At 44.1% G+C, this 17683-nt stretch overlaps 1 protein-coding gene across 1 annotated transcript in view; it reads right to left on the bottom strand.

The window, feature by feature from the left end:
• Positions 1-17683, bottom strand: part of PPA1 (inorganic pyrophosphatase 1) — a 172385-nt gene that overhangs the window by 63891 nt on the left and 90811 nt on the right. Inside the window, exon 6 of the mRNA XM_078643070.1 lies at positions 7762-7888. Coding sequence (XP_078499196.1) covers positions 7762-7888 — 127 coding nt within the window. The remainder of the gene's footprint in view (positions 1-7761; positions 7889-17683) is intronic.

Here is a 17683-nt window from a genome sequence, read left to right as displayed (position 1 = left end):
AAGTACTACTGAACAGGATTTGTTGTTGCGGAGAAGAACATAGCGGGAGCTGCCGCAGAGTCAGACCAACTGGTGAGTCACCTTGGGTGGGCCTACAGGCAGGTTGGTCCTGGTCTCCTGGATTTCAGAGCCACTTTTAGCCAAAGATCTTCAGACTGGAAGGCACCACTTGGAGGAGCAGGTCGGACAGGTTGTGTCCGGGTATGGGTTCAAGATGATTGGAGCCTTTTCTGTACCAGAGGATCTAATTAGGGGGCCAGACAAAGAGCCCTTGGCGTCACTCTAGTAGACCTGGGTTCAAGAAGTGGAACAAGGCTCAAGCAGCAGGGCAGGCCTCAGACGGTTCAAGGCAGGCTCCTGGAAGCAGAGCAGTCCTTCCAGGTGCAGCAAAGCAGTCTTCTGAAGTACACAGGAGGCCACAGCAGCAGGCATACCTCCGACAGTCTTTCCACAGGTCCAGAACGTGAACTGAAGAGTGGGTCTGAAGGCCTTATTTTTATTCCTGGTACCTTCTTTGCCGTACAAGGTTCTAGAGAATTGCATTTAAGGTGCTTGGAGTTTCATGATTCCCCTGCCCAAGTTCCACCCTGACTGCAAGAACAATGAGGTAGTGTGAAGTTATTTGTGTAAAGGCAGGGAACAGTCTACTGATTTGTAAGTGGAGGTGTGTCCAACTCCGCCCCTCACTCCATCCTGCCAGTGATGGCCCATCCAGTCACACCTATTCCATCTATTGTGTGGCTGTCTGGTGAGATAAATAAACAAAGTCCAACTGCCAACTACAACCAGTCATGTGACCTAGGGACAGGCCACATGCACCAATTAGTTAGGGCAGGAAAATAGCAACTTCCTAAAACTGGCATTTTTAAAATTGTAACTTAAAATCAGACTTTACCATTAAAGAGGGGTTTAAAACACATTTTCTAAGACAAACATGAACTTCCTACCAGCTCTCAATCAAAGATTTGCACATATTAAACTGTAATAAGGCGACCCAATGTCATCCTATGGGAGAGGTAGGCCTCACTGTAGTGAATTTTGGAGTTTTTCACTACCAGGACCATGTGAAACTTAAAAGTATATGTCTAACCTTTTAATTATAATGTACCCAGCCCTATGGTCTGCCTAGGGCCTACCTTAGGGTGACTTGTATGTAATAAAAGGGGAGTTTAATGTTTGGCATAGGGGTTATTCTGCCAAGTCGAATTGGCAGTTTAAACCTGCAATCAGGCTGCAATGGCAGACCTGGGACATGTTTTAAGGGGCTACTTAAGTCTGGTGGGAAGAGCACAATTAATGATGCAGGCCCACTAGAAGCATTTAGTTTGCAAGTCCTGGGTATAGGGTACACCACCATACTAGGGACACATAAGTAAATGAAACATGCCAATCAGGCGTAAACCAATTTAATCAAGTTTAAGGGAGCAAGCACAAGCACTTTAGCACTGGTTAGCAGTGTTAAAATGCAGTGTCCTATGGCCAAAAGAAACCAATGCAGAAAAATTGGAGGGTGAAGGCAAAACGTTGGGTGGTCACCCTGCAGTGAGGGCCAAGTCCAACACACTGCAATAATCTATTCCAGGCAGCAGCAAGCAAGTCGCAGGCCCTATCTATTTTGCAGTTCCACTGCCCCATTCAAAGGTGAGGGAACCAAAGGGTTTCCACTTTCAGAGACTCAGATGCCTAGAACCAGGGACATGCTTGAATCGACAGCCCTAAGTAAGACGGGGTGACCGTCACTAGATTTTCATGCCCAGGACAACCAAGTCATGCAAGTTGATCCTAGGCAAGGATACCAAAAATTGCATCCACAGGTAGAGAAAACACTCACTGCATGCTAGGGCAATTAACTTTTTTCTTTTTCATAAACAAAAACAAATATCAACCATCCCATACCATCCCTTCCAGGAAGGTAGGGATCTCTAATTTAGACGGAAGGTTATAGGTCATAGGTGTGATGGCCAAAACCTCAGCTGACCTGGTGGAATGCTGGCGAGGGCCAAATAAGGTCCTACATACTTACAAATATTAATACATTTACAACAGCCAGGCCAATGCTAGGACGTAAATAAAGGGAGTTAAACAGCTGTATCAAGGAAATTGTGTTACAAATGTACAAGTTATTGACAATATGCAACAAAGTTATTAATCATTTTTGGGGGTCACATCGCCAGAGGATAAAAATAGAATTAGACTTAATACTACTTAGGGGGATATTTCAACAGCATGTGTCTACACCAGACATCTTGTAGGGAGCCAAACACGTTACCACAATGTCCTACTGTCTGTCAAGTCCCCCAAAAATTCAGATACCTCCATCACTGCTTTATTTTTAGGTCGAGCCTAGATGAAAGCAAAGCGAAGCTTTGCTGTCTAGGGCTCGTTAGGTCGAGCCTAGATGAAAGCAAAGCGAAGCTTTGCTGTCTAGGGCTCGACAACTTATGTAATCACTTTTGGGGGAATGAGGACAGCAGACTATCACGAGCTTCTCCTGCCGGAGATTTGACCTTGTGAACGCGCACGCTTTCGCGTTGGTGAACAGGCAGGCACACACATGCACGCAGGCACACACACACACACACACACACACACACACACACACACAGGCAGGCACACCGGCGCACACACACACACACACACACACGGAGTCCCCCGTCGGACGCCGCCCCCCCGCAGGCCGGAACACAGCACTAGGAGCCTGGGGCTTCCGCGCCACATTACCTCGTTCTAGGAAAGGTGGCAACCCAACCCTACTTTTTCAATTCACATCCTCGAAGCGCATTCCAAGTTTCCTCCAGTTTATGTCGCTTGGCAGCAGATAGTCATGTCTCACTCCGTTCATCCTTTATGTCGATGTCCGTTCTCTTCCCGGTGAAGCAAGAGCGTGAGTTCCAAGCCTCGATGTGACAATTGTAACTGCGTAGTAAGAAACGGATCTTTGATTGGACGAGAGCAAGAAGGGTCTGGGCTTAGGTATCAGCCGGTTCGGTTCAACGCACCCGGGATCCGGAGAAGAGCAGGATGGCAGAGTGGGGTAGAGGTAAGGAAAATAGTTCGCGAAATCAGGGACAAACTTTCCTATGGTGCGTTTTAAAGTACAAAGAAAGGAGAGAGATGTTTTACAGCACTCTGCACGGTAATCGCCTGTACATAAGATCACTCCTCCTGAATATAAATAGGCCTCCTCTCCATACACTTCTCTCAGGCTGAGGCCCACGTGCACATATCCCCAACATTTAGTCACTGTCAACCCCACGATTTTTTTATGATCTCGTCGCTTATAAATAAGACTTTGTGCAACACATGAAGTGGGGTTCTTGCGGCATCATGTTAAAATTGAAAATCCTGGTGTGCCGTTTGGTGTAAAGGAACCCGACCAGAGTGTTGTTCCCATCCGAAGTCACGCAGGGCGAACTCTAGTTTCTCCACTGGCGAGGTTGTTGTCTCACCCCTAACCCTCGCGGGCATCAATGGACAAGAGGGCAGGTGTGCAGAAAATGGCGTGCTTGCGCGCGGGCAGCAGTAGCGGTCGTGTAGCTAATATTAGAGGGACCCCACGAGGCCACGCTGCACCTGTGGCGCTGGCTCGGGGTAGAAGGAACCATGGTAATAGGAGGATGATAATACCTTGGTTATGGGAAACCTGAAAAAGGGAAAGCTGCAAAATAAAAACACCAGCGGCAGTGATAATTATATACGCAGGACTCCAGGGATACACGTGCTGTTATGTACAGTAAGGACCCCATACATAGGACGCCACATGCACTATAGACAGAAGGATATGAGTGATGTTCTGTGCACTGATAGCGAGAAACTTTAGTCTCCGCGGAGACAGAAATATTGCCTTGTGCGCTATCAAAGGGGGGAGAAATGTTACTCTGTGTAGTGATACAGAGAAAAATATTACTCTGTGCAGTGAAAGAGCTAAACACGTGACCCAGCGATAGAAATGTTGACCATTGCAGGGATGAACGTAAAGACATCGCACTGGGGAGCGATGCACAGAGCTGCAGTTTCTATTCATGTCAGGGGGATTTTAGTTTCGCTCATAGTTTGAAGTGATACCGCCCTATAAAAACGCTCATCGCGGGATTTACTTTAATATGAATCAGCCAGTCGAGCATCTGCGCCCACACATTTTAGAGATAACATGTTTGCAAGAGACATTTACTTTTTAACCTAACCAATTGTAAATTGTCAATCGTAATATTAAATCTATTTGTCATTTAAAAAAAAAAACTCTAAGGTGAACTTCTCAGAGCCTATGCCATGTCTTATTGTATATCTGTTACCATTTCCAAGTGTAAAAATAACAAAATAATACTATCACAAACAGTGCCACATTATGCCGCATAAGATGCCTTTTCTTGTCACATAGTTTAATCAACCCTGTCGCGTAATTTGGCCCTCTCGTTCCGCATAATTACAGTTCTTTCTGTATGCCAGTCCAACCCAGGCTCCATGTATTGTATTATATTGTATTGTAATTGCATTTATATAGCGCTTACTACCCCTGACGAGGCGTCCAAGCGCTTTTTCGGCGAGTAGCACGCTACTCCGGGACCCATAGAGGATTAGTGTTGAATTAGTATAGTGAAACATGCAAGTACATTTTAAGTGGTGGATAGGTTAGTCAGTTAATTGGATTTTGAATGATAGCAGAAGGATAGAGGACAAAGGTTCACTCTCTCCTGCCCCTTCACTGTCTTGGCCTCTCCACTCTTCCTCTATTTCTGTCTCACTCTCTCCTGCCCCTTCACTGTCTTGGCCTCTCCACTTTTCCTCTATTTCTGTCTCACTCTCTCCTGCCCCTTCACTGTCTTGGCCTCTCCACTCTTCCTCTATTTCTGTCTCACTCTCTCCTGCCCCTTCACTGTCTTGGCCTCTCCACTCTTCCTCAGTTTCCGTCTCACTCTCTCCTGCCCCTTCACTGTCTTGGCCTCTCCACTTTTCCTCTATTTCTGTCTCACTCTCTCCTGCCCCTTCACTGTCTTGGCCTCTCCACTCTTCCTCTATTTCTGTCTCACTCTCTCCTGCCCCTTCACTGTCTTGGCCTCTCCACTCTTCCTCTATTTCTGTCTCACTCTCTCCTGCCCCTTCACTGTCTTGGCCTCTCCACTCTTCCTCAGTTTCCGTCTCACTCTCTCCTGCCCCTTCACTGTCTTGGCCTCTCCACTCTTCCTCTATTTCTGTCTCACTCTCTCCTGCCCCTTCCCTGTCTTGGCCTCTCCACTCTTCCTCAGTTTCCGTCTCACTCTCTCCTGCCCCTTCACTGTCTTGGCCTCGCCACTCTTCCTCTATTTCTGTCTCACTCTCTCCTGCCCAGTCACTGTCTTGGCCTCTCCACTCTTCCTCAGTTTCCGTCTCACTCTCTCCTGCCCCTTCACTGTCTTGGCCTCTCCACTCTTCCTCTATTTCTGTCTCACTCTCTCCTGCCCCTTCCCTGTCTTGGCCCCTCCACTCTTCCTGTATTTCTGTCTCACTCTCTCTTGCCCCTTCCCTGTCTTGGCCTCTCCACTCTTCCTCCATCCCTCGCCCTCCCTCTATCTCTCTCGCCCTCCCTCTATCTCTCTCGCCCTCCCTCTATCTATCTCTCGCCCCCCCTATATCTATCTCTCGCCCCCCCCTATATCTATCTCTCGCCCCCCCCTATATCCATCTCTCGCCCCCCTATATCTATCTCTCGCCCTCCCTCTATCTATCTCTCGCCCTCCCTCTCTCTATCTATCGCCCTCCCTCTATCTATCTATCGCCCTCACTATCTATCGCATCACCACAGCATCACTATGCGCTACCACAGCATCACTGCATCACTCGTCGCCGACACAACATCATTCAGAGCCACCACAGCATCAATCTGTGCAACGATTCAACAACAACTGGTTCAAATATGTTCTCTCAATGTTTCAAGCTTTATTACAAATGTCACAAAAAGATGTTGATATTTCACTTCTGTTCTTGGATTTTGTCACAATAAAATACACTGAACATAATCTTCACAAAAGTTCATTCCAAAATTTTCAGCTATTGCCATTGTAAATTACAATACCTTTTATTTAAGTATTCATTATTTAAAAAAATAAAAGCCATTATTTGTAATATCAATACATCGAAGTCACTTAAATACAACACATATTGCATTACAAATGCTATAGGTGTCACATTTGCGAAAGTTAAAACTATTGCCATTGTAAATGACAAAGCTAATATTTCGCTATTTTCAAAACCAACACATAAGTAAAAAATGTGTCATTTACAATACCAATAGCTCAAACTTTCCTGATGCGAGACCTATTGCATTGCAAATGCTTGTTATTTCTGACATCGTGTGTTTCTTCCTTTGCTCTGCCTCCCTCCTTTCTGTCCAGCAGGCCAGATGCAATAGTTCTCTGGCCACAGCAGACTACTACTCCCCTGGTAAGGGACAAGCACTTTGTGGAAGAGTACTACATTTACAAGGTCCTTTCTCATTCATTCGCCTCAATTCCCTCCTTCCTTCTCTCCTGGACCTTCCTTGCCATTTCACGAAACTTTCCGTCTCCATTACCTTCAAAGCGCCTGTTAGCAGCCTAACATACTTTATAAGCAATAAAACAAAATAGAAAAGTAAATGTTCGGTCTCTAAGTATGAGAATAAAAGATACAACACAGATATTGAATTAAATACTTCAGCAGAAACTAAGAACTGGCATGAAAACACACTGCAGAGGAGCAAGTTCTAAGGTACCAAAAAAGACTATAGAAAGGTGTGAGAATGGAATAAAATGCTTCTAATGAAAGTGGGAATGGATCTAACCTTCGTAACAGAAATCCTCACCCAAGAATAATTGGGTGGAAGTAACAAACGGGTCAGAGTAAGAGTGAAACGAAATGGCCAGAATATGTGGTTTTTGGATTTCTCATGACCCGTCTGTATATACGGGCCACAAATATTCTATCTATGAAAAGATTTCACACACAGCCAAAGCTTGAGCATTATGTGGACATTATAATTCAGATGGCAAAAAATCAAGGATTTTCATAATTACGGTTTTCAAAATTCCACATAGTGGAAAGATTGTTTTCACGAGAAGGTATCGGATGTAAACCTGAATTTCGGGTCAATATGAGAGTGACTATAGATGCTTGCAGCACATTAAATAGAGCGGGTGATAAAGAACTACCATGGAGGTAATAGCGTTTTTCATGGTTTACTCATTTAGTGTAACTAATGGACCATTTTCATGCAGCCCTATTTTCTCGGTTTGGAAGATGCTTACATCTCTATTAGCTAAATAGCCTAGAATACCTTATTTACAAATTACATTTTGGCTTAGCAGCAGAAACTTGCCCGAGAGCAAACGTGGGTCAATTTAAGGGAGCTACAGACTATATACTGCAATACTCTTGAACCATTATACTAAGATTTATTTTAGCCTTGGATGCCAATTACCATCTTAACGAGGAGCGCTCAGGAAAATCCTACTCATTTACCTTGTGTTGCTGCAAACAATGGCACCTCTTTGCAGTGTTTTAACCTATATGGTGACAGTTGGCGATCGAGATCTTTTCTACTGTAACAATTACAACTTGCTTAATCGAGTAATTCATATTGCACATGTGTGCTGTAGGCATTCATTATAAGGCGTGCCACTATTCGGATGTGTCACTAGAGATTATATATAGCTAGCTGGCGAAAAAGAAAATGAACGTAATCCTACAACAGACACTGTTCACTCTCACACTTATGCTTGCATATACGTTGAAAGGAAAACAATTTACCATTATACTGTTTTGCATCAGGATCTTCCACATTGATGGCAATTATTTTCCAGTCCGTTTCGCCCTCATCAATTAAGGCCAGAGTACCCAAAATCTTGACTTTAATTACCTGCCCTTGCACGCACACCTGAAAAACAGAAACCGTTTAGTTTTAAAGGGAAAACGTTGTCACCTCTTTCCTCACAAGGTACTGCAACACCACCAAACAGATCCATGTACACTCAACTAGCTCCCTAATGGATTGTAGGGGTTTATTGCCTTGTACAAGGAGTACTGAGGCAGCATGCATCCGTTTTATAACAAATCAAATAATATGTCATTTGCTGCTTTTCTGTTGGTAATTAACAAATGATGCGTGATGACAGCCGAGTCCTTTCAACTGATTTCTAAAGAGTATTAAACAGTTGATTCCCCAGACCCGCCTCATAAAAAATTGCAAATGACCGAACATATAATCATTTGCAAAACCAAAAGAACAATAAAAACCAAGCAGATACATACTGGCCAGAGTACTCCCGGAACACAGTTTCAGTTGTCTACAGTTACAGGTTTTCTTCTTCAATCATTTTTCCGAATAACTAGCATGTGCCCCTGCCTAGTTGGACATAATCAGAGCACACAAAAGCACCCAATGTGGCTAAACTAAACTTCCTACTTCTCAGAATGCCAAGTTTAATAACTGCATCCAGAGTTTCCTTGACAGTCTTTCGTCATTCTTACGTTTACATTTAAACGGTTTCTGTATTTGAAATTAAGTCAGGCTCGCCAGTCTACTCACCTGGGGAGGCACTTGGGTGAATGCCATCAGACACAGCTTTATTAGAGATACTGTTACTGATCCTCTACCGACTACTTTATCTTAGGGATGCATGGGAGGATTTTTCACATGCATTGCTAAGGGGCCACGTGTATTTGTTTTTAGGTTTCGGTGGAAATGTTTCATTACATTTTTGTCTCCTACGCCTTGAAACGCTCAAAGTGCTGAACAGTAGAAGCTACCAGCAAGGCAATGCATATTTCACGATTGAATAAAAGGTATGGACAAACGACAAATCAAAAAAGGTTGTTTCACAAAACCCAGCTGAGTTAAAACTGATTATCCTTCAGTTGTAAGAAAAAGAAAACGTACTGCTTTTACTTATTATTCTGCGAAAGTTGCTTTAGCTTTGAATGATTCAATGAGATACGGTGGAATCGAATGCAGTAATATAGGCTCACTATGTTGGAGTAGCCAAATCAGGATCCATTATCTTGACTGAATAGTTGTAAAATGGTGGGATTTTCATAGAAAAATAGAGTGAATGCAACGGTTTATTCTCAGTGCTTAATTTGAGCAGGTGCTTTCAGGTGCTCAGCACCGGCACTTTTTTCACAGGGCCGGGGCTACAATTTCTGACCCTGCAGGTGGTGCTCTCAATGTTAATTGTTCAAATTCAAAATAAAAAGAACATACATTGCATGCTGACTGGCTGGTAAATGTCATATACAAGCCAGCATACGCCTGTCCAGGCAGGCATGATTGGGTATCACCACGTTAGTGATGATGTCATCACGCCGATCACAAAGCCAAGAAGTCATCGACAAACTATAGCTTGCATTCTATTTCCCGAAGTCTGCTGCACCCTGCCACTGCCTGAGCCTAAGCCTCCCATTGGATAATTGTAGCTGGGGGCTGGCTCAAGACGGAGTTGATGCAATAACACAAAGGAGTCAAGAGGGAAAAAGAAGGTACAGAAGGGATCGCCCTCCACTCAAGTCAAACAATCACAAAAAAATCCCTGTACCAAGGACAATGGTTAGCATGCGTCTAATCGACATGAGTGTACACCAATCTGGATATTTTACTATATAATTCCAGATACACCCCCTCTCTCTTCCCGGTGAGGTGTGTATTCTCTAATGTCTTGGTGTCCACAACAAACCAATGTTTGTTTCTAAAAACCTTGAGTTTCAGGGTGGCATTCAACTCAACACGTCCAATGATGTCTGCCCCCGTAAGACAGTACATCCACCCACAATTAGAAAGATGAAAAAATGTGTGGTGGAAAGGAAGGCACCTCACGGGCGAACAACCCTCGGGGAACTTGGCAGATGTTACCAATTCTATGCCCCTTTCTCATCATTGGTTACCATTCCACTTCCAAAAAGAAAATAATGTACAAAACAAAGGAAATGTACAAAACAAAACATAAGGTGCGTGCAAAAAAGTGCTAGACAAGAAGCTAAATGAATAGCTCCCTAGTGTGACCAACCTACAAGAGTGATAAAATCATCAGACACACTCATTATTTAACTTTATTAGTACTAGTGGGTACTGGTGAGTTAAAACGGCTGGTAGCTTAATATCGCATACCACTACCTGACACCGACATGTTTCACTGCCCCATTGCTTTTGGCAGATTCATCAGGGTATTAACACTCGGTCACCGCACCAATATTGGACATCGTTTTAGGACACCACAATCAGCCAAGTCCTCTCATACCAGCTGATCAGGCACACTTCCGCCCTATTGTAGATTGAAGCGTCAATCGTACACGTGTGGAACAAGGACCTTGTTTGAGAATAGGTTGAGATCGTTTCGGCCCCAAGACCTCTAATCATTCGCTTTACCAGATAAAACTGGTAACCTTGTAGAGGTCCTTGTTCCACACGTGTACGATTGATGCTTCAATCTACAATAGGGCGGAAGTGTGCCTGATCAGCTGGTATGAGAGGACTTGGCTGATTGTGGTGTCCTAAAACGATGTCCAATATTGGTGCGGTGACCGAGTGTTAATACCCTGATGAATCTGCCAAAAGCAATGGGGCAGTGAAACATGTCGGTGTCAGGTAGTGGTATGCGATTTTAAGCTACCAGCCGTTTTAACTCACCAGTACCCACTAGTACTAATAAAGTTAAATAATGAGTGTGTCTGATGATTTTATCACTCTTGTAGGTTGGTCACACTAGGGAGCTATTCATTTAGCTTCTTGTCTAGCACTTTTTTGCACGCACCTTATGTTTTGTTTTGTACATTTCCTTTGTTTTGTACATTATTTTCTTTTTGGAAGTGGAATGGTAACCAATGATGAGAAAGGGGCATAGAATTGGTAACATCTGCCAAGTTCCCCGAGGGTTGTTCGCCCGTGAGGTGCCTTCCTTTCCACCACACATTTTTTCATCTTTCTAATTGTGGGTGGATGTACTGTCTTACGGGGGCAGACATCATTGGACGTGTTGAGTTGAATGCCACCCTGAAACTCAAGGTTTTTAGAAACAAACATTGGTTTGTTGTGGACACCAAGACATTAGAGAATACACACCTCACCGGGAAGAGAGAGGGGGTCCTCACCGGGAAGAGAGAGGGGGTGTATCTGGAATTATATAGTAAAATATCCAGATTGGTGTACACTCATGTCGATTAGACGCATGCTAACCATTGTCCTTGGTACAGGGATCTTTTTATGATTGTTTGTCAAGACGGAGTTAAGGCAAGGAAGCTGTGAGAGCGCATTTAGAACTTGGGAGTGAGGGCTCTTGAGGAAGAATAAACAAAAGTAAGTGTGGACTTTCCACTTGCTGCGTAGCCAGAGTAGCATATGCTGCAGCCCTGCATAGCTGCTATCCTAAACGTGCTCGATGTGGCTGCGGACCAACACAACTTTTGTGTGCCATGGGGTCACCTGTAGAATGTGCGCTGCACCGCAGCATGGTAATTGATGAGCGTGCGCGAGTCCAGTAGGCACCACAGCCATTCTTTCCGGCATTGGCAGCATTACGGCTCGGGACAATGCCTGTGCTGTAGCAGGCAGGGTCACAGCAAGCTGAGCATTGGATGCTGAAGCCGTCGCCATCCCTAGACCTTCTAATTACAGGCAGCACTAGCAGTGACATCACCTGCTGTGCTCGAGCAGCTGTTTGTTCGGCAATAAACCCAGTCACACCGCACTGATTAATATATGCAAAAAAAGCATTTTCATTTGGTGTACATTTTGTTTTTGCACTCGGTGTAGGTAAGAAAGTAAAACACGCCATCTTCCACTTCTTTAGGAATGACAACACGAAAACGCGGAGTTCAAAATAGCAGGGATATGTACAGGCTGACGACAGGGGTGACAGGCAGCAGCAGTGTTATAGATGAGAGAGAGAGAGCAGGAGTAAAGAGGAGAAAGAAACAACAGGAGATGAGAGAGGTAAGACAGAGCTAAGTAGAAGAAAAGGAGAGCAAATCAGATACAAAGAGAAAGCAGCTATGATGTGAAGAAGAGAGCATTGAGAAGAGAGAAGATAGAATGGAAGGATGTAGAGGACAGGACAGAGGAAAAAAAGCAGACAAGTGATAAAACGGAGACAGAGCTAATCACTGCTAGAAGAGTGACAGTAAAGAGCCAAGATCGAGGGGAGAGAGAGCAGAGCATGGATAAAAGTGAAGAGGAAAAAGGGCAGAGCAGGAATGAATAGAGGGCAAATCAGAAATACAGGGAATAAGGTAACACACCAGGTGTGACAAAGATGATAGAAAACAATTAGAGAGGTAAGAGGATAGACTCTTAGAGCAAAGACTTAGGGGACAAGCAACAGATCAGGCTAGAAGATAGAGACTGAGGCAGAGAGAGTGTTGAAAGTTGGGCTCACTGGAGGAAGAAGTGAGCTGTGGCCCCCTTGGCACAATTTTCAGCACCTGCACTTTTTTTTTTTTTTTACAAATTAAGCATGGTTTTAGATTAACTTGATGTTCGGAGTGTGGATGGACAAAGAAAAACATTCTTAATTAACATAAAAAAACGTAAAGTAACCACGGAACCAGATTTAATTCCAGACAAAAAACATGCATGCCAAGTTCTAGAGGTGCAGCAATACTACTGGCTACCAACCTGGGCAAACAACTGAGTGGTATGCATCACTCTACAAATTAAAACTATTTCCTCGGGGCAAGTGCTTTATAACTCCTTTACTGCCCTACTGACCTGGTTTTTGTTCAGCAAACTCAAACCCGATAAAAGGCCTGCAAATTGTCAGTCATGGAATATAAATAATTTCATATCTCGGTTCTGTTTTCCTATTTCCCAGCCCCCCCCCCCGCTCCCCCCGAAATCATACACCATCAGAAAAGTGGCGTACTGAGTGAGCATGACAGGGGGCTTGAGGTATGGTAAGCATTGCTTATTGCATAATTATAAATGTCGTATTTCCGAGTTATGAACGTTCCTTGGCCAAGTATAGCTGAATTGGCAAGCAGGCTTGACCCTTTTGACCCTGAGCTTTGATTTTGCCCACGCACCCCAGTCTGTACTGCATAAAACCAGATACTTTTGCACAGGGATTAATCTGCAAATTTCAAGCGGGTTCGTCAAGCGGAGCCAACGTTCTTAGTGGATAAACATTTTACCTTTGCCCCCTGCGCCGAGAGATCCGTTTAAAACCGGACATACTAGCAGACAGTTAAATCGGCTAAATGCTTGCCAAAATTTGGGCATAATCAAACAGAATCAAATGTATTAGTACATGAAAAATTGTGATCTTGATACACTGCATGAAATTGCACACAAGGACTAAGATACACACGGTAAAATTCAGCCACATTTCCTGCACATTAAACCATGTTCAAGTTATTAGCAAATCAAAAGCGTTTTGGTCAACTCCCGCCCATTTAATTTTGCCCCTACCTAAGGAAGTGGCACAAAATTTGATGAACCATTAGAAAACACAAGGCCTAACTCAGAAATGTATATTTACACGTAAAAGTTATTTTTTTTTCTACACAAGATTTATGGATATTTCCTTCCTGATTGTCTAAGTGCAGTGAAAGGTAGTACTAACCGAGAGGCTAGCATGTAAAAAAGTCTACCTTAGTGGGTACCACCATTACCAAGTGGAAATGACACTGCACATCGGCTCACCTCAAATGTCTGCTTTTCAGCATAGGATTAGCATTGTGCCATCCATGCGGCACTCTAAACCGGAAAGGACATTATTTTGACTTCTACTGGTTGCTCCCTTGTGACTGGACAACGCTGTACCTCTCTGATGAGCTCCAATCAGAGTAAAACATGTGTTAGGAGTTGATTTCATTCATTCCAGGCTGGCTTGGATGGTATTTTACCAGTCCAAAGCTTTAATACTGTGCCTGCAATTGTAAAAAACTTTTGTCATTTTTAGGTCTCGTGTTTGGCAGCACATGCGCGGTCTCGGCGAGACATAAAGTAATTAGTATGTTAGGTGAAATTTCATGGTATTTTGTTTCCTTGCTTGCTATTGGCTTAGTTGTGTTAGTGTTTTTCTAATGTCCTTTTCCGTTGGCTGTTGGTGTTTTTCTAACTTCCGTGTAGTTCCAATACAGCGGTGCCTAACTACAGTGTGCTTTCACTTTGCCTGCACTTCTTTGCTATCTGGTTAGCACGCTGAGGCCTACCTTCTGCCTTTATAATTGGAGACTTGAATGCATTTTCAGCTGCGCCTGCCTTACAAGCCACATGGTGCGCGGGCTTGCGCTTCAGTGGCGCGTGGAGAACAATCAGCTGCAGGTCCCCCGCCCTCCCAGTACGGAGGCTGGAACCGTACGGTGATGTTTCAAAGTAAGTATTTTACATAAAACTGGACTTTACAACACACATTGGTTGTCAAGCCCCAAACACACAAAAGCTATGCTGGTTCCGAGGAGGAGGAGGAGGAGGAGAAGGAGGAGAAGGAGGAGAAGGAGGAGAAGGAGGAGGAGAAGGAGGAGGAGGAGGAGGAGAAGGAGGAGGAGAAGGAGGAGGAGGGACCGGTCCCTTGCCACAGCTCGCAGAGGCAGCAGCTCTGCCTAAACGTTGTGTGCGGCCACCTTACCTCTATCGCTGCGCTCTACCTCCGTCTCTCCAGCCGGCTCTCTGTCCTCTCTTCCGGGCTGGCCTTGCTGGCTGTAGGTGAATGTTTTGCGTGGGCTCTAGCAAATGCGAGATTAGGTTGTGCGTTGCAGGGTGAATTGTTATGGGGTTCAACAGCTGAAGTAGTGTTTCAGAGATAACGTTGCTGAAATGCGTGACATTGTTTCCTGATAGTTCCCCATGCCTGTCTCGCCAGGAATGGGGGTTGGCAGTAAAGCGGAGCTTGCATTCTGTGCTTGTTACGCTGTACGGTTTATTCAGTGGAAAGCGCAGATATGTTTTGCCATCCCTGATTTAGCGGTAGTAACAGAGGGACACTTTGACCTGAGGCTTGGAGCATAAACGGACCGTCTCGCCAGCCCCCAAAACAACCAGTGCTAAATGATCACCCCGCCCCCATAATAAAAACAACTGAAGTTGGAGGAGACTTGCCCCTGCGCAAACTGCATACTGTAATAACGTGCAGGGGGCGTGTGTGTGTTGGGATGGGGGAGGTCACGGTTGTGCTGTGCTTGTGATTGATGCTCACATGTATTATTACCTAGTATCGTTTAAGTTGCCTCGTATTTGTATAGCGCTGTGATGCTTGTCATTAATTCCTAGTTCTGCTCAGGCAGAAACAAAATAAACAGAGGCCCGAGCTGCTAAAAATCAAGAAGTAAACGCTGAAAGTAAGATAACAATGACATGCACATACATGGCCGCGCTGCCTCCGATACCCCCCCACACACGCCCCCACGTGTGAAGCCACCGCAGCCCGCCGTGGCCCCCGGCGCAGATGCAGTTTACTGTTGCAGTAACATGTTTGAGTGCTGAGAGTCACCAGGCCTAAGCTGCCTCAGGATGTTTCCTTTAATGTTCATAGGGGTGAGCCTATGTGAGAGGTGGACTTGAAGTGTCATCGCAAGGCTGCGTGCTCCACTTAAAAGGACAGCCCTCAAAATAACTAAAATTAAATCGGGTAACCGCATAGCTAGAATGAAAGGAGAGTGGCTTGTGGGCTGAAATACATCTGTACATCCCCTATATCATGAGATAGCATTTTGTTTATATATTCCGCACAGCCCCTGGGCACACAAGCGCATAATAGGAAATGTTAGTATTGCTTGGCCCACCTGATATGCGAGTAGGTGCATCACGCTAGGAAGGATGAAAGCTGAGTTTCGAAAGGGGAGATTTGAGCCTGGGACTTAATTTACAGGTTGCATTAATCTGCTGAACTTTAACAGCGATTGGAGACAAACACTGAAAGAGAGGCGACAAATGGCCCTTTCTGTTCCATTTTCATCTAGTTTGCTTAAACAACGCCCTCGACCTCCCTATTGCTCAAATAATTGGTTTGGCCCTTAATTCAGTGTGACACACACAAACCAGTGCTTAACTTGTAAAAAACATGCGTGCCGGGGACCTCGTCAGAAGTGCACCGCAGTTTGCACCACACATTGCTACTGTACTTACACACTCCTACAAGTTGACACTTCAGACTGTTCGAGAACTTTTTAACAATATTATACTACTAGTACAAAGGCATTCATGTTCTGGCTCTCGGAGAGATGAAATACTTAGTAGGACTTAAGTCCGAATCTCTGAACTGCAGGACTAACTCTGAACTTTCCACCATGTGCTCAACCCACTAAGTTATCTTCTCCTTATTTTACGAAGAAACACGTTGTAATAGGAAGTAGTAGTTGTATATTTGCATCTGAAAATCACATACTTAAGAGGCCTATTTGTTTGTGATTCAGTTTACCAATGTATGGCTTCATGTTTCGGAAGCATTTGAATACATTTACTTTAACTAAATACTTGTTTTTTTCTTTTTGCAGTTTTACATAGTACAAACTCAGCTCAAGGGCACTGGAGCGCTTCACACGAGCATGAGTTACATTACACAAGGCTAGATTCTTTTTAGGCACAGGGGAGTAAGTGATTTTCCCAAAATCACAGGATGTGGAGGCAACGCCAGGACTCGAACTCTAGTTCCAAAGTCAGCAGTTCTGGCCATAACAGCACATGCTCTAAAGTAACAAGCATTTGCAATGCAATAGGTCTCGCATTATTAAAGTTTGAGCTATTGGTGTTGCATTATTATTAGGAATGCCATAGCTCAAACTTTAATAATGTGAGACCTATTGCATTGCAAATGCTTGTTCAACTTGGCATAGACAGCACTTGCTAATCCTGTGCCTAAAGACTTTGCTGTAAATATGCAACAGGTTCCGGCACTCTCTAGCTTGCTGTGGAAGGCACTGTGCTAATCCTATCCTTGAAAACTCTGTGGGAAAAACAGACATTTGAGGTGAGCAGATGTGGAGTGTCAGGTGTGTTGTAGAGTGTTTCATAAAAGGAGCTGCATTCCACTAAAACCCGCTCTTTTTTTGCATAATTTATGCAGCACTAAACCTGAAAGGGCATTGTTTTTACTTCTACTGGCAGCTCCCTTGTGTCTGAGAAATGCTATCCCTACTCTTCTTTTTATGGGGCTAAGGGGCAACGAGACTTTACACATCTTACCGTTTACTGGGCAGAAAAACCTTTGACATGGTTGCATATAATGGATACAAAAATTTGGGATTTCTTTAATAAAATATAGTGCAAAATCCTGAGGAAAATCTGTAAATTAAACTAATTAGCTCTGATTGAATGGCTTCAACTAGAAATGGGCTTGTCAAGCAGCTATGTAATGGGAAAGGCTGAAGTCTTGTGCTGGTTCGCTCGGCTTTTGCACAGCAATGAGCTTACTTTTAAGAGGTTACTTATGCTATGAACGTTTTCGTCAGAATAAAAAAAAGTATACTTAAAAATCTTAAGCAAGCACTTATACAATTTACTCTGAGGGAGGTTGATTTCTTCGAATTGTCGTGCTCTCAACTTAAATATTTTCTAGAAACACAGATTAGGAGCAGCTCTATGTGTCTATATATGCTAGCCTGCATGGGTAAGAAGATGAACGTTTTTGTCTCTTCATGTTTTGAAGCTCAGCCTCAACCATATTTATTAAGGAATTTAAATCATGGAGTAAGTGGTCTTAATTTATTTTTGTGTACGAGCATTCTACCCATAAAGGTGGTTAAA

This window comes from Lissotriton helveticus, chromosome 5_1 (assembly GCF_964261635.1).
Source record: "Lissotriton helveticus chromosome 5_1, aLisHel1.1, whole genome shotgun sequence".
Taxonomy (NCBI): Eukaryota; Metazoa; Chordata; class Amphibia; order Caudata; family Salamandridae; genus Lissotriton; species Lissotriton helveticus.
Note: the sequence above shows the minus strand (reverse complement) of the source record. Positions and strands in the feature narration are given on the sequence as shown.